The sequence below is a fragment of the Heloderma suspectum genome, chromosome 6, assembly GCF_057233095.1.
Source record: "Heloderma suspectum isolate Gila_16-S chromosome 6, 16-S_ref, whole genome shotgun sequence".
Lineage (NCBI taxonomy): Eukaryota > Metazoa > Chordata > Lepidosauria > Squamata > Helodermatidae > Heloderma > Heloderma suspectum.
In genome coordinates this window covers 77,150,111-77,170,099 of record NC_139463.1, presented here as the reverse complement: position 1 = coordinate 77,170,099, position 19,989 = coordinate 77,150,111, and the positions used below count along the sequence as shown (strand labels likewise).

Here is a 19,989-nt window from a genome sequence, read left to right as displayed (position 1 = left end):
AGAAATATTTCAAACAAACAAACAAACAAACAAACTGCACTTCAAAAAAACCTAAAAAAGAGATTACGGATAGTGACCTCGGCGATTGGGGGGGGGACGACACAGCCCTACTGGAGAGTTTTTACCATTGAATGGTAAAAAGTTTTTATCACTTTTCACATTTTAAATGTTTCTATGTACTTTATTGCTGTAAGCCGCCTTGGGAGGGCTTCTCCCCTTAAAGGTGGCCAAGAAATATTTCAAATAAACAAACAAACAAACTGCACTTCAAAGAAACCTAAACCAGAGATTAGGGATAGTGACCTCCTCCTAATCACCGCTTAAACACCTAACTTCTCTGATTATCCCTTTATGACCTTTGAGCTTCTCAAAACCGCACATTTTACCTGGGAAAACTACTCGGACAAACTGTCAGAAATTTGGCCAGTGGAATCACCTCCATGGGGGCTGCTAGGTCCCCATATGTCATGTATATATCCTGAAAACTGGAAAAATTATGGCCATTTTTGTTTTCCAAGGCAAGTCAGTGGGAAAATGTCAAGTCCGAATAATTTGAATGCCCAAATCTCACTTCGGATCCCAATCTGAAGCGATGGACTAGATCTGAAGTGGAGCAGGGCTGCTTCAGAAGGTCCAAATCAGTATCCAAAGGAAAGCGGGGGCGGGGGGACACAGCCCTACCGGAGAACTGTGAAAGAACAATCTCTTTTGCAAACTAGCTGTGTGCTCATGAAATTTGGCAGCAGGCATGACAAGGAGCGCTCCAGCCCTCCTCCTTTCCCCCAACCTTCCACCCCCTTCCTGTGCCCCAATATCCCAGTCCCTTTACCCCATCTATATAGCTAACCTCCACTCCTATACTGGATATGATTTTAAAGGCTGAAGATGAAATTCATTTCCATTGAATGATACATGAGAAATGAGAAATGATTCATATTACATAGGTAGATCATTTATTCTTCATTCTCATAATTCTTCATCTCTCCTTTTTTTGGAAAAAACTCTGCTGGTTTCAGTATAGAACACACAAGGAAAATTAATTAAGGAAGTCCAGGAGCTGGATCCAGATTTCGGTGCTTGCAACATTCTTGCAGGTAGAAGTCTTTCCCGCCCTCTTCTCCCTGCGACACCCCTTTTAGCCCCTACACAAAAGGTCTAGGGACCCTACTGAATGGGGTGAACTGTGGTGTGGAAGGTAGATTCCCCCAAATTAGGTGGAAGCACCTTCTGTGAGTGGAGCTCCTCCATCCACAGAAGGCAGATCCTGGATCCAACTACAGATGTTTAGACTTTGGTATCTTTTATTCTTATAAGCTGCCCTTTGTTGTTGAGATCGGGTCTTACCAAAATAATGAAGCATTTTGGAGAAAAGAAACAGATCAACAAACCACCGCTGGAGGCCAGGATAGAAAAGATCTCTACAGCTACCGTGTATTTACCCCTGGTGCTCAGGTAGGTGGGAATAAAGGATATCCAGACACTGCAAAAAACCAACATGCTGAAGGTGATAAATTTGGCTTCATTGAAACTGTCAGGCAGGTTCCTGCCTAGGAAAGCGACAATAAAGCTCACAGTGGCTAGAAAGCCCATGTAACCCAAGACGCAATAAAACATGGTGATGGAGCCTTTCTTACATTCTACTAATATTTCTCCAGGGCCTGAGTGTAAGTTGAAATCTGGGAATGGAGGAGATGTTCCCAGCCATATGCTGCAAATGCATACTTGAAACAGGGAGCAGGTGAGTACAAGAGCATTGGATAGCCTTTTTCCTACCCATTTTCGCATCCTGGTTCCGGGTTTGATGGCTATGAAAGCTAAGGCTACAGTGATGGTTTTTGCCAACATACAGGAAAGAGCTGCAGAGAACACAACACTAAAAACAATTTGTTGGAGAACGCAGGTCACTTTCTTAGGTTGGCCAATGAATAGCAAGGAGGAGAGGAAGCAGAGTAGAAGGGAGATGAGGAGAGTGTAGGTGAGTCTTCGATTGTTGGCTTTGACCATGGGCGTGTCCTGGTGCTTAATGAAGATTCCTAGCACCAGAGCTGTCATCAAAGACAAGAGCAGGGCAAAAGTGGCAAAAAGAGTCCCCAACAGGTCTTCATAAGACAAGAAGCTTAGGCGTTTAGGGATGCATTGGGTTTGATGTTGGTTGGGATACTGATCTTCAGGGCACTGGTCACAATAATCCATATCTGAAATAGAAAAGGAACAATCTAAGAGTCCTAAAGCCTAGTTAAGGGTTATTTTTGCATATGCAGTCAAAGAAAAATGCCATCCTCAAAGCTCTTTTTGATGATGTACATGTAAAATTGATATTGATATAATATTTGTGAGGATCACAGTATTAGGTCATTTCAATAAAAGCTCACTAACCAAAAACACAAAGAGGAAAGGCATATACCATAGTGTACTGTGTGGTCTGCACCTGTAGTTCGCAGGATGCCTGAGCACCATACAGTAAATAAAAATATACAAGTATGTCACATACAGCCAGGGTGGAATTTGTCAGTGAAATAAGCGCTACCTATCCTGCTACACCATTGTGACACCCTCCATTGTCTTGATGCCATCACAACGCCATAGCTTGGGTGCTTGTTACTTCTGTCATTTCAGCACAACTTTGACAACAACTCTGTTGGTACATAGGACTGACCAATTAGTATCCTACCCTTCTGGTCAGAAATCTTCTCTTCTGGGCATGGAGCACAGTCGTAGCAACAAAATGGTTTCCCCTCTTGCATTTTCCTGCTGAAACCAGGACTGCAGCGATCTGTACACAAAGAACGGGGCTCCATCTTATCATAAAAAAGAGGTGAGAATTGGCAAAGGTTACATAGCAACTGGGGCAGGAAGTGATTTCCATTGACAAACTGATATGAGTATAAAGGAAAGGATAATGGGCAGCTCCTCCATTGCCAGTGCCATCTTCTAAATTATATTCCCATTCTCTCTCTCTCTCTCTCTCTCTTTCTCACACACACACACACACACACACATGCAGAGTGGCTGCTATTAAACTTTTAGAAAGCAGTGGTGTCATATCTAGATTACCCCTAAACCCAGTGGTGCAGCTAGGTCAATTTAGACCCTGAACTTAATGATCTTATGGGGGCCCTTTTTAGATGGCCATGTGTATTACTTCAGTTGCAAAGCACACCACTAACAATTTATTCCCCCGTTCCAATCACCATTCCACATGTTAAAACTGCTTTTGGTATGTTAGAACAGCAACAAGACTGTTCGCCAAAGTGATAAACCAAACAAGTCTCTGAGCTTGTGCCTGTTTGCATTTTGATTGCACTGATGTCGGAGCACCATCATGGCTACAGCAATAAAAAGGAGTCTGCACTTGCCGCTCTCTGGGTGGTCATTTGGGGGAACCCTGGGCTTTCGGGCCTTGGACTTTGGCTCGAATTCCAGCCCTAGATGCACCACTGCCTAAGCCTGGAACAAGTGGAGATTCCAGAAAAGAACTTGGAGGAGACAATTTGGTCTCGAAGCTGACCTGACCACTTACTTTTAAAAAGTAAATGTGAGTTGTTATCATTCATTTTTAATGTGTTCGATTATCTTTTCGTATGTAAGCCACCTTGAGAGGGCTGCAGCCCTGAAAGTTGACATGCAAATACATTCTCATTAAATATATACATACTGTTAGGGTTCCCTTATGACCTGGACCCCCTGAGCAACTCCTTAAGGATCTCTTGCCTCCATAAGCATCCCACCTTTCTTCTTTTACCTTCCCGTAGGGATGTTAGGATTGTATTAATCCAGTCCGTGTGAGGTCCACAGATGAAGTCAAATTTTCTGGTCCACCATTCTCAAACCCACAGACTCAGATTGTTTTTTTCCCACCCAGAAAAATAAGCAAGTAAATTCAAAGAAGCAACTTTTAAAATAAATTTAGTTGGGTAAGCAGTTTTGTTCTTACCGATAACATGGTGAGCGTTGTGTGTATGTAGGGATGTACGAAACACTTACCTGGCTCCGTTCCGGGGCATCCGCGGTGGGGGGGAGGTGCTCTGTCCTTCCCCCCGGAATCCTCCCTGGCCAGCTCCGCTCCACGGTGACTCCGTGGAGCTGCCAGCCGGGGCCAGTTGCAGCCGGAATTCTGGCTGCTGCCAGGCCGCTACGCCAGCCACCATTTGCGTGGCTGCCAAGCCGTGTTAGGCTAAGTAAATACTTATGTAGGCTATTACGGCAAAGAGCAGGGGCGCAAATGGCATAGTAGCCGCCATTTGCGCCCCTGCTCTTTGACGTAATGGGCTACGTAAGTATTTACATAGCCTATCACGAAGGAAGGCAGCCAGGCAAATGGCAGCCGCTATGACGGCCGCCATTTGCGGCCGCAGCAGCCCAGCAATGGCTGGGAGACCAGCCAGAGCTGCTGGAGCCACTGCATCCTCTGCCAGGTATGCTCTGTCCCGGGGGGATTCTGCGGGGTGGCGGGGGGGGAGGCCGTTCCACCACGGATTCCAGAGGGGTGGATTCTAAAGAATCCGGCCTCACTGGAGTCCATGGCAGAATTCTCTGACATCCCTATGTGTGTGTGTGTGTGGGGGGGGGTAGAATGAAGTTTCCCATGTTGGTAGTGTTCCTGGAATATCCATAAAAGGACTCAAGGTCCTTTTATGGACATTCCCATTAGTTTGCTGCCTGGGAGATTTCCTGTGCGTCTTTCAAAGTGGGAGGGAAAGGGCTCTTTCCTTGAAAGACACAGGCAGCCTCCAACTTAGCAAACACAGGAGAATGCCCATGAAAGGACCCGAAGTCCTTTTATGGATATAGGAAGTGCACCAACAAGACTTCATTCTAAAAATAAACAGACACACACAACACTCATTACCGGTAAGCACAATACTGACCCCCCGCACACCAACTAAATTTCAGAAATGAGAAATGAGGTGGTGGGAGGAAGAAAGTCGAATGTCGGCGGAATACTCTTGACCTGCAGATGCCAGTCTAGCATGGAATTTGCAGACTGGATTGCAAGAAATCTGGACTCATTTGAGTCCATTGCACATTCCTCTGGCATCCCTACCTTCTCCTACCAATAACATGGGGTTTAGGTTTTAGGCTTGGGGTGACTGACACTCTGGACACAGAGTTTAACTGCAACCATTTACTGGTAAATTAAAGGAAGAAAATCACAACTAAAGTTGTTTACATAATAGAGCTGAGTGATAGAAAAGACATTAAGAGAAATTGAAAGTTGCAAAATGCAAGTTCCTTTAACCTACCTGTATTTAGACTTCTCCAGGTTGCTTTGTCTTGCTGCCTCTTCAGACTCTGGTCTCCCCAACTCTGCTCTTACTGCTCTGGCCTTTCTGACTCTCTGTTTATACCCTCCTGCTCCCAAACTGAAAGTACTGCTTCAAACCTGAGGAAATGAAACTTAACTGGAGAAATGAAACTACTCTTCTCAGGGATGCCACCTCCCAGGAAAAAACTCCTGGCCTCTAGGCATGACCTTTTTCCTTGCCCCACCAGGCCTTAAAACTTCACACATACATACACACATTTCTGTGTGACACAAGTACTGCTGCTGCCCCACTGAATTTTTGTGTGGAATTGGGAATAATCCATTCTTTTGTCTATGAAAATGACACTTACATCTCACCTGGTTGAACTTGCTGTGCCAAGTGATCTTCTCCTCATGAATGGTGAACCTTTTGTCTGGAGAAGCCAGTGGATCCAGCCTTCCGACTTTCACTTTGTGGAAGGATCTGTTTGGGAACGTGACCCAATTTGTAATATCAAACCCAGAAACTAACTCTCTATTCTTACTGAAAAAGACATTCTCCCCCATGGTGTTGTTAAATGAGATGCTCTTCAGAGAATGGTGGAGCTAGATTGAAAAAGAAAAGGGCCAGTTTTACAAAAGGCAGCAAGTGGCAACCTGTGTACCGGCTTCTTCAAGCTGGGTTTTATGAATGCCTGTCCTTAAACCTCGATGTTATTTTCCTCAAGGACAGACAAAACCATGACATAAATGTAACTCAGAATGGAAAGTTAAGGGTACTGAGATGCTGACTGTTTTCCGAAAGGGGAGGTCTTTCTGGACTGTAGATGACCAAATGCTTTGCTCTGGTTATGAGGGAAAGGCACAAAAAGGGACATAGTTAAACCACTGAAGGATCAACTCTAAGAGTGGTGGTGCTTTTCTCGTATGCCAATGTCTCTGTGCCCATTCCCTATCCCCTGTGTAAGCCCCTATGGCTCTGTGGACAGTTTCAGTCACTCACTGAATATCAATGTCAATATTCATTCAATATCGATATTCTTTTATTGCACAGCAAGCACAGTTCCTTACAATATATCAAAGGTACACCCTCTCTATCCATCCCACGCTGTGGCATGATGAATGGAATAAAGTGTGCCACAATGAGAGATGGCAAATCTCTCTACCTCAGCTCAGTGTCACTTTTGCAGGTTTGTACTCGTACTTCCACTTCATTCCATTTCCACATTAAATTACATTTCCTTTAAAAAAAACTCTTCTCAAAATACACATTAAATTCAAATTTTGATATGGTTAAACAGCCAAGAATATCTCAACACAATGTGCAAAATCCAGTAGATAGCTACATTCTGAACATCACATTAGTCCGAGGGAGTGGATCAGCTCATTTTGTATCAGAAGTCACCAAGATCAAAATCCTCAAACATCCCTAGGTGCAGGTGAAAGGTGATCTTCCTAAGAACCTTCTGCTGCCCCAGAATAAGCAAGAAGGGGTGTTCTGATAGTTCACAGACAGGGGTACACTTTAGATGTAAGAACTGGTGAATCTGTCAGTTTCACGTTCTCCCACATTCAAATTCTTCAAAATCTTAATCCCTCCCAAATATGAAGAACTTCATGAATTTTCTTATGAAAAATGAACTGAAAGGAAATTTTCACCCATCTGCACCAGCCAAATTCAATATGTACAGCTACTCCCAGCATGCAAAGGATTATGATATACCTTCCTGCTGTATACATTTTGAAGATGAGGAGCTTGTCAGAAAAAAGAGGTGACAGCACTAATAAAGGACTAGCAACATTGAATACAAAGGATTTAAAGCCAGACCTTTACGCGCTCAAAGCCCTGGGCCTGGATGGATGAATTTCTCAGTTTTGCTTTCTCCCACATTCACTAAACAAAAAACAAAAAAACCCTCAAATTCTTTTTGTCCGGAATATGGAGAACTTGGCAAATTTTGGAAAATTCTAATCAAAACAGAAATGAAATAAATTCTCAGCCTAATACACACAGGTATTACCTCGAGGAACTATCTTCTGAAGTTCTATTGTAACTTAAGTGGTAGGGGGAGTCTATTAGGAAGGTGACTCTGGAACATCTGAGTAGATGCATTTTCCACCTGAATGGAGCTGCTGCTGCATCAATAAATGTGACTATCCCTTAGACCACCCGTCTCCTCGTGTTAGAGATGTCTCTGTGAGGAGGCCTTACCTTCCATGGCTGAAGATGGTGAAGCTCCAGTTTGTCTCCACCTGTCGTTGTTTTACTTTTGCGTCTAACAGAGCGCATGGCATGCAAAGCATGTGCCACAGCATAGACAGCATTATAGATACAGTAGCTGTGGCCAGTCATGCCCATTTCAAAGAATGTCCCTGGAAGAGTCTCCAGTTTCTCTTCACCAGTGCACATTTCATTGTTGTTCTCATCCACATGAGATTGTGGAAATACACACCCAAAGGCTTGCTCCCAGAATTCCCTGATAAAACCGTCGCCTGTAATTGAGTAAGGATTTCTGTGACTGATAAATGTTTGAAACCCCAGCACTTCATTCGTGTGAACTGTGAAGGACAAGGTGCCATGGAAGGGTTGAATGTCAAAGATCTTATGAAATGTGTTGGATGTCAAATCCCACTGGGCTGTTGAAATCCACACTTTGTTTATACGAGTCATTGTATCCAACCGGTTTTCCTCTAGCATCAGTTGGAGCCCAAAGATGGACTGTATTTCCCCATAGATGACAACCACATTGGCTTTGCTTCTGATGAGAACTGAAGATATCTTCCTCAGCTGGTCTATAAACTCAAAGACACCAGCAATGAAGGTAACTCTGGGGGTTCTTTCCAGGAAAGCAAAACAAATGCCATTCTCAGAAAGCCTCGGCAACATGGACTGTACAAATTTCTCTCCGTAATCATCATCCACAGCAAGGCCTCCAACCCATGTCCATCTGAAATGCAGAAGTAACTGGATAATCCCCGTGTACTGATGGGCTTCATTTGGGATCATCCGGTAGAGAGAAGGGAACTGACTCCTATTGCTTAGCATGGATGAAGATGAGCCATGGCTGAGCTATATAAAACACATGGATTGTTTTTAGAGCCTGGGATGGGGCATGTCTTCACTTATTTATTTATTACATTTTTATACCACCCAATAGCCAAAGCTCTCTAAGCAGTTCACAAAAATTAGAAGCACAAAATACAGCATAAAATACAATATAAAATATAATAGCTGAAAACTACAGTATAAAAGTTCAACCAGAGTAAAACCTAGCAGCAATGCAGAGATTTACAAGACAGATTTAAAACATGACAGCTAAAAGATTAGGAAGCTAAAATGCTAATGTACTGGGAGAATAAAAAGGTCTTCACCTGGCGCACGATGGAGAACAACGGAGGTGCCAGGTGAACCTCTTTAGGAAGCTCATTCCGCAACCAGGGTGCCTCAGCAGAAAGGGCCCTTTTCCTGGTAGCCACTTGCCTCACTTCTTTTGGCAGGGGCTCCCAGAGAAGGACCACCGAAGATGATCTTAGGGTCCGGGCAGGCACATTTGGGAGGAGGCGATCCTGCAGATAACCTGGCCTAAGCCGTTAGGGGCTCTGAATGTTAATACCAGCACTTTGAATTGGGCCTGGAAAGGGACTGGCAGCCAGTGCAGCTGGAGAAGTCCTGGCCTAATATGATCACACTGGCCAGTCCCCATAAACAATCTTGCTGCCCTGCTTTTTTTGCCTCTCTGTCCTCCGTGTTTTTGCTTTTTTCTGTGGATGGACCTCTGAACCCCTCTACAGAAGGTGTGCTGGTGGGGCTGAGGCTGTGGCTGGAGAGGCCATAACAGTCCTCCTCTCCTGGCCTCTCCTCATCCTGCCCACCAGCTCGCCCCCTTTCTCATGCCTCTGAGGCCACTTTTACAACCCTACAAAGCAGCCGGTGTGGTTCTTTCTGTGGTGGCTACAAGGGGGAAGATGAGGGGGCAGGGATCAGATATCAAAGCCCCCTTCCAAGGTCGTAGCAGCATCTAGTAGTAGAGTTGGAAGGGGCCTATAAGACCATCGAGTCCAACATGTTATAAACATTGTTATTTTGATAACAATGTTGTAAGAGTAAAACCTGAAAACCTATGGAGCTTGTATGAAAGGTAAAAGAAAGCAATTCTGGTGGCTTAACAGGGATTTAAAATGGAGAAACTTGTATTGATGACTCCCTAAAGTCTCCCTGGATAAAATCCAGATTTTAATGTATTGATATTTATAAACTAGCAAAGAACCCATCAACATTACAAGCACTCTGTGTTGGAAAGGAGGTCTTGCTACTTGCTTTTGCTCAAGTTATTGATAGATTTGCAGGCATGAACTGAGTTTTATTAAATGTAACCATGGAGTCAAACTTAAAGAAGTGTTCTATCCTCTCCTATAGATACAGGAAATTATTCAGAGCATCTGCGCTGAACATACATCTCACTCACATCTTCCTTGAAGAAGATACCCACAAATAATGTGCTTTACAAGTCTAAGTGTATCCTTTCCACCACCACCACCACTTTCATCCATCACCCATACAATGGAACCCTCAAAAGTTCTTAGCTTGACCTTGGTTTGTACCTTGACCACCAGGCCCCTTGTTTCTACGTGTGAGAGTATCTTGTTTTCTCTGCACCACCCAACAACTCCGGGGAAGTGTTGTCATGTGTAACACCCCATGCCCCATTCATACATCCTACCTGTGGGATCATGTAGACACTCAAGATGGTGGCCATCTGGATGGTAGTTTCAGAATGAAGACCACCAATCACAGCCAGCATCTTCTTCTGTGTACCACACTTGTAGTTGGGGACAGTTCTGTGCTGTAAGGTCAGCAATTTCAGGATGGCTTGATAGGTCATCCTTGCATCAGCGTAGCTGTCATAGATGTGAAATCCCAGTGAGACATTTGGTAAGAGCCTGGGATTGTCGTTGATTTCATTTACTGCAAGGGCCAAGGCTAGAATGTGCTGATAGTACTTTGTTGTCACACTGCAACAGAAGTTACATATTGTGTCACAAAAGATATTCTGCACTAAATGAAACCGTTTTCCCCCACAGCTTAATCCAGGATCTGCCTTGTTCGAGAGTTAGGGCTCCACTTGCCAAACGTCCCTCTACCCCATTTGGGGGGATTCCCCTTCCCCTCACACCACAGCTTACCCCATTCAACAGGGTTTCCAGACTTCCATGGGGCATGTTCATGGGGCGGCAGGAGCTGCCATGGGAAAGTGGGGCAGGGACGTCTACTTCCACCATCTTCCAATGTAAATCTTCCAATGTACTTCCAATGTAAAATCTGGATCCACCCAGTTGGCTTGGATCCTCCTTTTGTCATATTTAGAGTAGACCCACTTAAATCATTATGAGTAAGGTGACTCATTAACTGAACTGATTTCGTCATACTCTACGAATGATTAAATCTGGATCCAACCAATGTGTTTCACATGTGATTTCAAGTCTCAAAAGTTCATCTACATACAGTTCATGAAAAGTATTTCAGTAACATTTTCCTTAGGATCAAAATTGATTCTGCTAATTTCTAAAGACCATTGATGGATCTTCAAAATGATCTTATTTAGCTAAAATACAACTTGGCCTTTAGTGCCAGATCCCATGCATGTAATGTGGGGCACTGGAGTCCTATTCTACTATCAAGAACAGGCTAGGCGCAACCTTGTAGTGAAATAATATGGGGTCACAGCTTCTTCTTCTTTAAAAAAACATCCTTTATCCATGCTTGCTTTTCAAGTAAACCTGTCCCTAATCTACTATTTGCCATCAACATACACCAACAAATGGTTGCACCCAGAGCAGTCTACTCAGAGTTGTCACTTCCATTCCTGACATACACAGCTGATGTGATCTTTGTGACTGAAACCTCTGCTATCAGCAGACAGGCATGTGGAAGAGACTCATCTGCACAAAGCAGGCTGGCAGAGGAGCAGGAGGCAGCAGCAGCTGTGAAGCCAGTGAGGCAGCTGCTGGGCGGAGAAGCAGCCTCGTGGCTGGGGAAGAGGGGGTAGCACCAGGCCAGCAGCAGCTGCCTGACCATGCCATCCGGTGCCCCCGGCCAGCCAGCAGAAGTTTGACCAGACAGACCAAACTGCCGCTGCCATCAATGGAACAGGGGAGCACCTTCTGTTTTACGCGCGCCATTTTATTTTATTTTGAAACAAGGTTAACAAAATAAAGGCAACAAAAAGAACTTGCCTAATAATGAATCACAATCATGAAAGAAACAAAGGCGTTCACTCATTATAGATCTAAGCAGGAGCTCAATTTCTAGTGAAAGGAAAAATGCAAGTTCTCCAACATATGAAAGGAGCGTGTGCAGGTGTCTCCTATTCTGTGTGTTTGTGCATAGTAATCAGAAAAAACATGCACAACTGTATTTTGTTGACACTTTAGCAAAAGTTTGAAGTGCCTCCACATAGGAAATGAATGGAACCCATAGCGGCACACTAGCATTCTTCATATTAGGATTCCTTGCTCCCTGCACTTGCTGAGTAAGTTTATACATACTCACAGTGTCCCAGATTTTATCAATCCACCACTCTTTAATTGGTTGCTTTGGAGACTTCCAGTTACAAGCTATACGCAACTTTGCAGCTGTATACAATTGCCTGTGAAAGTCTTGATGCAGGAATCCAGGATCATTAGGTTCAAAAAGATAAAGCAGCATTGCTTTGGAGCTACCAATGATCTAACCTGAAGAAATTCCTGACAGTAATCAGCAACCATGTTCCAGAATTCCCATAGTGTAGAACGTTCCCACCAAAGATGAAAGTATGAGCCAATATGACCACACCCCGTCCAACAATATTAACTGTAATTTGGATGTATTAGGTGAAGCCTTGCAGGGGTAATGTACCACCTACTCAGAACTTTGTATTGTGTTTCCTTTTTATGAGTGTTGATTGATAAAGATGCAAAAGAAGTCCAAATATGTAGCAGCCATATCGGGGGTCAGACTAAGTGGTCTCATGTTCTTGCTGAGCTACCATAGTTTAGCAAGAACAGCAATGTGGAAACTTCCTTACTTATCAGCAGGCTGAGGTTAAGTCAAATTGCATATCATGTTCCTGTTCTTTGCTTATTTCATACTGTGTTTCTGTTCTCTGCTTATCATGGCTACCCTATGACCCATTTCTTGTATTATAAACAATGGTGCTAGGAGAAGAAATGTTGAGGACTGCAACCCCACACGGGAGGGAGAGGAGGAGCCGTTTCCTATGTGTCACAATATCTATAAAAATAATGTGCTGATGTAAATCGGGGCTTCTGGCTCTTTGGAAATGATTCCAGCCTTAAGCCCGCGCGTTAAATAAAGAAACTCTTTTTCCTTCACTCCGTGGTCTCTCTGAGTTCTGCAACAAATACACTGTCAGTCATCTCCTTCCAAAGAGTCACCTGTCAGTCTCCCATGCCTGTACATAGGAGGGCTTGTCATGGAGTAATGGCATTTGAAGGATTTTATAAATAGATGACATCAAACCTTTATTTGTAGCAACAGCAGCTTCTATAAAAGATCAATCCTTTTGTGTCTCCCTCAGGGATCAACATGGCAACAAAGATCTATACTAGGCCTCTACAATTTATGACCAGCCAAGCCAAATGTAACCTACCCCCTATGTATGGAGGCCCACCATTGCACGGAACCTGCTTTTCCTCTCTTCCTGACACAACGCCTACCTCCTGAGCTGTGTTTTTGCTTGGTGGCTTGTAAGTTGTGCAAGCCTATATCAAGGCAGAATAAAAGAAATGGCAAACAACTGAGGTGGACATGAGGAGACCCAATGCATGCATGCACTCATCAGTGAAGCTGAAATGCAGTGTAAGAAGCCATTGGTATGAAGCAGCTCCTCACACGGGTGCAGAACCTTGCGTGGCCCAAGTCTCAAGCTGTGGCTCTGAGATTCAGATTTGGGAGTCTGTTCTCAGGGCGGCAAGTTTATATTTTGGGGCCATCAGCTAAGTTATCAGTCCCTTTGAATCTTGGACTAAGAGTTTTGCACTAAATTTATTTACGTAGTATTTCAAAATACTACTTTAAAAAACTCACTCTGAAAGAAAATATTGCAGGGAACTGTGCTTTGCGCCCACCCCCGCCCCAATGTTTTCTCCGAATATTCACTTTTTCCAGTAAAACATTTTACCCTGAAATTTTAAATGGGGGGCCAGCGGTATTCACATCTCTAGTTCTGTCCTTGGCGCTGCCTAGGTGCCTCATTTTTGTCTTTTAAGAGTGGGCACTCCAATGACATCAAGGGCCCATGACATCAAAGGCTTCGCCCCATGAAATCACTATCCTCCACCCCGTGGGTCTCTGGCTTGGAGATGCCAGAGCCCTGGCAACCTTGAACCGCATCACTCATCGCACATGTGAACTAGGCCAGAAAGAGGGTTAAAGATGTGCCCACATGACTCTGGGCTCCTTCACACTGAGCTTTTATCCTGAGATTGAGGTTGCTCCTTTCACTGAAGTTTGCGGGCTCTTTACATGATGCCATGATCATTCAAGGCATCTCCTGCACTAAATGCCCTTTGTTCTGTTTTTAAATAGATCTCAGATAATGAGCTATCAAATTACCCCGTTGTGTTCCGCTTCAGTTTCCTCCATGAAGAAGAGTAAAAGAGGCAAGAAGAGGAGCGAGATCAATGAAAGATAATGGAAGACTCAGATTTGGGCAGAAGGTGGGGGGAAAGGAAGCATGTGAAAAAGAGAGTCGTGATCCTGCATTTTAAACGGAAGCAGAAAGCCTCATTTTAAATGCAGGATTTTAGGCTGGTGTAGAGATGCCCATAAAGAGGGAGGACTTTACTCAAACCAATGAAAGACATACATGGGATGGTTTAAAAACCAGTTACTGGGGACTTCGGTGAAGGTTTCACATTCCCAGAGGGCAAGGAGCTGAGATACAATTGCACCAATGGCAATGTCAGCCGGTGTGTAATAGCTGTGTGGATTCTGAAGGAGTCTGCTCGTAGCACACTCAGCGCTCGGTGCCAAACACGCGGGCATAGAGTGAAGCAGAAGGATCAGCGTCAACACTTTGCAAAAGCCATTCATTTCCTTTCAGATGCTGCCAGACATCCACATCGGCTTGCTCAGAGGGAGACGGTCCATAGCGCCATGGCAGAGCACACGCTTTGCATGCAGAAGGTCCCGGGTTCAAATTCCATCACCTCTAGCTGAGAGATAGAAAACCACGGCAAAGCCCACGTCCTGATGTCCTGGAGAGCTGCCACCACTCCGAGTGTGGGGCGAGAAGAGCTGGTTCAGTATAGGACAGTTTCCTGTGCTTACTTTGAAACAAGGTCCTTGAATGCCCTCTGATTTTCCAGATAAGTAAGTCCAACCTAACCTGGCCTAAAGGACATCACAGGCATGATGGATGGAGCTCCGCTCTAAATGTCATGGGGGCATATTTATTGCACACTTCTGACCTTCTGTTACTGATCCATCAGGTAATAAGTTTGTTGTGATTAAAAAAAAAATAAAGCCCTTGGAATTTTTGGCAAGAAGGAGAGAAAATCACAGACATTTAGAAAACTACAGGGCGGATGATTCCCTGGGGTCTTCAGCTCCCTATCGCCCTTGGCACAGCTGCAGAAACATTTTTTGTATTTGCTCAACAACAGGAGCCTGTCTTGGTGCGAAGGAAAGTTGTCCAGGGGCCAGTATAGTTTGAGGAAATGGAATATGTTCATTAGGGTGTCCATTTATGAATCACCAAAAAAAGGGGTCAAAAGAGGAGAGAGAGTTGCATAAAAAATCCATATGCTTATTTATATGTACTGATGCAAATTCAGAAATAATAAGACTAACTTAAATAGAACTACAGTACAGCTCCCCGTAGTGTGGAGGACTGTGACCAGGGGGTGTCTCCACAAGCGATGTACTCTGAGCTGGCTGTGTGTTGAGGCTGTTAGGGCTACATGACGTCGTGACCATCCAGGAGCCACCCCGGAGCTTATCAGGGAAAAACCAGATTTCCTGAGACTGCTTAAAGTCCTATTGCTTTCCTTAAGTCGGGTTCTCCGCAGTATAGGTGTTGTGTGCCCCAACCCTCCACATTTACCTTGGGTATGCTAGCCCTGCCCAGAGGTGTGCCTTGACCCCAGTCAAGGGGTGTTTCCTGTCCTTTGTGTTTCCCAGCACAAACCAATTAGTGTCTACTCAGAAGTAACTCCCATTGTGCTCAGTGAGGCTTGCACACATCATAATTTACAGAGATCCCCCTGAATTGAAATACAGATTTTAAAGCACTGATTCCCTGAAGCCTGTAAAGCGCTTTAGCGAACCTGCGATTCTCTGTGGCTTGTCTATTGCCTTTGGAAGTAACTACTTCACACCATCATTATAGAGATCCTGCGTTTAGAAAGGGGGCTGGTTTCCCATACCTGTGCCCCCCTTTTCCAGCACAAGCATATGTGTGTCTACTCGGAAGGATCTCCCATTGTGCTCAATGAGGATTGTCCTCTGAATGCCCACATCAGAATTTACAGAGATCCCTGTGAATTGAATACAGAGTTTAAAGCACTGATTCTCTGAAGCCTGTAAAGCGCTTTACCGAACCTGCGATTCTCTGTGGCTTGGTTTATTGCCTTAGGATGTAACTACTTCACACCTTCATTATAGAGATCCTGTGGTTAGAAAGGGGGCTGGTTTCCCATCCCTGTATGTCCCCCTCCCTCTTTCCCAACAGAAGCATATGTGTGTCTACTCGGAAGTAACTCCCATTGTGCTCAATGAGGCTTGCTCCTGAAATACAGGTGCATCTGGAGTTTCAGGGGAAAGGAGAAAGGGGGGAGGGGGGAAGCCTGTCTTATTGGTTGAGCAGCCCCTGTCAGTCAGATGATGTTCACCCCCACCCCCACCAGGAAGTATGTTCTGTGAAGTGATTTTTACTGGTCCAGTGAATCTGCTTGTGGAGCCCTGCATGGACCAAAGCACAGCCAAGCTGATTCCTTAAAAAAAAAAAAATCCGGTACTCCTCCATTCACTTCTTCCATTGTCATGGAGACATGGCCCAGGTGACCCATGTGCCTGCCTGTTCAGTCTACTGTTCAGGTGCTCACTGTTGATGGGCAACAGCTGTTCTTATGGTTCTTTATCTTTAAAACAGACTTGGACTGGGCAGTCCATCAAAGAGAGGATGGCTTCAAATAGAGGACTGTCCTCAGGCAGCCCCACAAATAGAGGACTGTCCTCTGTAACAAGGGACACATGGCCAGCCTAATTTTTCATTTCGTGTACAAGTGGGACCTGCAAATAAATATTGTTGTATATCCTCAACCGCTAACAGTGTTAGGGGCACCCGGATGCAAAGGGAACATGGCCCCTGCACTTTTAATAGCTGTGTAGAAGAGAGAATTGTCATGTATATTTAAGAGCTACTAAAAGTCCTTCTTCTACACAACAGTGAAAGGTGAAGTAGCCCTGCTTTAACATCTGGTGTGGCCACCCTAGTTCTAGACAACCAACCAGCTAGCTCAGGGGTGGGCAACATGTGGCCCTCCAGATGTTGCTGGACGGCAACTCCCATCAGGCCTAGGCAGCATAGCCAATGGTGAGGAATTACGGGAGTTGCACTCCCAAAACATCCACCCTTGCTGTAAGGCACTCAAGTGAGCCAAGTCACTCCCCCCACCCACCCAACTCTTCCCTTTTCCCATTGTTTCTTTTCCAACTGATGCCAGAACAGACATTACTTTAAAGACATACAGGTTGGGGGCAGGTGGGGAGGGGATCACTATTTTGCAATAAAAAGTGTGGGCCCAGGGGCCCAGACTGGGTCAGGCTCATAGTGGGGGTGGGGGGAGTGTTAAAGCCCTTTTATCCCCCTCCCCCAATGCTGGGGTCATGATCTGGATCAAGCCCCCTGTGCCTTCCTTTGAGTGAAAATGAAAGAAAGACATAGCTTCTAGCATCATCTTTAAAGTAATGTCTGTTTTGGCCCTCAATATTCTGTGGTTACTGAAGCTCTCATTGGGCTGGTTTTGTTCCCCTTCTGTGTGCTTTTTTCTACTTCTTCTTCAGTTTTGGCATATCTTGGAGTTCACCTAAGCATGTCACTATCTCCCTCTTGTTTCTCAGTGGACTTCTTTTAGCTCCAGTTCTCTCAGCATGCAACCATTTGAGTTCACTATCAGCAGGTCTGGATACTCAAACAGAGTCAGCCATGCCTGCACCCCAGAGGGGCCAGTCATTGAGTTCAGCCCCAGCACTTTTCATACGATGGCGTCCGTGAGGCTACGGTGTCCTCGTGTGTGCCAACGTGCAGAGGAATTGGTTGATCCAAGGGAAAGCACGATAGCCAAACATCCAGGTGCTGGGGAGGGCAAGCAGCTACAGCAGAACAGGGTTGTGTTATGGGAACAGCAGCACTGCAAACTGCTCTCACAGGGAGTGGCCCCCACTCCCCGTACTGAAATTCCACTGGCGCCGTAGCCCATCATGTCTGCCAAGACCAACCACAGGAACAATCAGAAATCTCAGAGAGAGAGAGAGAGAGAATACACACATACAGAGAGAAAACACATAAGGAGAGAAAGTGCACACAGATTCCTGCATTGAGCAAGGGGTTGGCCTCAATGGTCTTATATGCCCCGCCAACCCTACTAGTCTGTGAGTCTATGTTTCTGCTGCTGCTGTTCATCAGAAATGAGGCCTAAAAAAGGCTGTGCACAAGCCAGGCAGTGGCAGTTTCATGGGGCCTTGTAAGGCCTTCAGTGTGGACTGACCCAGTACTAACACGGTGCTGCCCCTTCTCCCAGTCCATCTGCCTGGGCCCTTCATGCTGCTTCTGAGGAACCCTGGGACTCCAGAGCTGAAGGAAGTTACACGCAGAGGCTACACCCCCTGCTCCCCAGGAAGAATGCCATGGCAAGGCTGAGACCAGCCTGGCCCCATCCATCAGCCAGTGAAGGGGCAGCTGCTCCAATACCTTCTTTCCTCTTCCCTCCCCATTCCCTTTTCCTTTGTTATTGTGTCTATTAGACTGTGAGCCTGCATCTTATCTTTAATATAACAGGGGCTAATATAAGAGGGGCTAGACACCTTACAGCTGTCCCCTCTTCTGGTTCTTCCCCCAACCTGATGGTTCCTGGCAGCCTTACCAGTCTGCCCTCGGGTCTGGTGGTGCTGCTGCTGAATGCCAGGTCGGCCTGAAATAAAATCTCCCTTATCCATTATTTGATTGTGGATGAGGGGGCTGACCTGGCATGTATTACTGAGACCTGGGTGGGAGAACTGGGAGGGGTCACTCTCTCCCAGCTGTGCCCTCCTGGGTACTCGGTGCAGCACCAACACTGACTTGAGGGTCGGGGAGGGGGGGTTGCCGTGGTCTATAGGAATTCAATCTCCCTCTCCAGGCTTCCTGCTCATTCGAGTGCAGATCTTGAGTGTTTGTACCTTGTGTTGGGTATCCAGGACTGATTAGGGATTCTGTTGGTGTACCGCCCACCCCACTGCCCATCAGACTCCCTGCCTGAGCTGACGGAGGTGGTCTCGGACTTGGTGTTGAGGACCCCTAGGATGATGGTCCTGGGGGATCTCAACTTCCATGCCAAGGCCGCTGTATCCGGGGCGGCTCAGGACTTCATGGCTGCCATGACAACCATGGGGCTGTCCCAACATGTCATCGGCCCAACGCATATAAAAGGACACACGCTTGATCTGGTTTTCTCGACTGGGCAGGAGGATGGTGATCTGAAAGTGGAGGAATTAATATCTGTCCCTTTGTCATGGTCAGATCACTTCCTGCTGAGGTTTAGACTTCTGGCGGCCTTTCCCCTCTGCAAGGGTGGGGGACCTATTAAAATGGTCCGCCCCCGGAGATTAATGGATTCCGATGGATTCCAGAGGGCTCTGGGGGATTTTCCTGCTGGTATGGCTGGTGCTCCTGTCGAAGCCCAGGTCGCTCTGTGGAATGCAGAGATGACTCGGGCAGTTGACACGATCGCGCCCAAGCGCCCTCTCCCTCTGAGCAGAGCCCAGCCAGCTCCTTGGTATACACCTGAGCTGAGGGCAATGAAGCAAGAGGGGAGACGGCTAGAATGCAGGTGGAGGAAAACTCGTGCTGAGTCTGACCAAACACAGGTAAGAGCCCACTATCGAGCCTACTCTGTGGCGGTGAGGGTGGCAAAGAGGCAGTTCTTTTCCACCAGCATTGCATCTTCTCAGTGTCATCCAGCGGAGCTTTTCCGAGTGGTTCGCAGCCTGTTACATTCTGGGCCAGGGAGAGAGACGGTGGAACCCTCAGTAGCACGCTGTGACAAGTTTGCACGGCACTTTGAGGATAAAGTCACTCAGATTCGTCATGAATTGGACACCACGATTAATGCAGTTCCATTGGTAGAGGCGTTCAGAGCACTGTCTGGTCCAGTTTTATTGGATGAGTTTCAGTTACTGAGGCCTGAGGATGCGGACAAGGTGCTTGGCCAAGTCCGATCGACCACTTGTGTGCTTGACCCTTGCCCTTCATGGCTTATTAAATCAAACAAGGAGGGGTTGTCCGGCTGGGTCCAGGAGGTTGTAAATTCCTCCTTGAGAGAGGGAGTGGTGCCTGCCGCTTTAAAAGAGGCGGTAATTAGACCACTCCTGAAAAAGCCTAACCTGGACCCAGAGGATGTTAACAATTATAGGCCAGTGGCCAAGATCCCCTTCCTGGGCAAGGTGCTTGAGCGGGTGGTTGTAGGACAGCTCCAGGCACTGT

The 19,989-nt window shown here is 45.9% G+C and overlaps 1 protein-coding gene across 1 annotated transcript; it reads right to left on the bottom strand.

Annotated features, from left to right (window-relative positions):
• Positions 1–938: 938 nt before the first annotated feature.
• LOC146341268 (vomeronasal type-2 receptor 26-like) lies at positions 939–11,321 on the bottom strand. The gene is made up of 6 exons (XM_084807339.1): positions 11,119–11,321; positions 9,967–10,258; positions 7,699–8,315; positions 5,624–5,729; positions 2,672–2,798; positions 939–2,195 (listed from the first exon to the last, which is right to left on the bottom strand). Exons 1-6 carry the CDS (start codon positions 11,319–11,321, stop codon positions 1,285–1,287), a joined length of 2,256 nt encoding a protein of 751 aa, XP_084663465.1. The 3' UTR covers positions 939–1,284.
• Positions 11,322–19,989: the final 8,668 nt, after the last annotated feature.

Bases quoted from the DNA above. Each gene is read 5' to 3' on its own strand.
- LOC146341268 (XM_084807339.1), bottom strand. From the start codon at position 11,321: ATGGTCAGGCAGCTGCTGCTGGCCTGGTGCTACCCCCTCTTCCCCAGC. The intron at 10,259-11,118 runs GTATGTCAGGAA...CTTCTGTTGCAG, and splicing joins ACAAAGATCACATCAGCTGT to TGTGACAACAAAGTACTATC. The intron at 2,799-5,623 runs GTGAGATGTAAG...TTTTATGATAAG, and splicing joins GGCACAGCAAGTTCAACCAG to ATGGAGCCCCGTTCTTTGTG.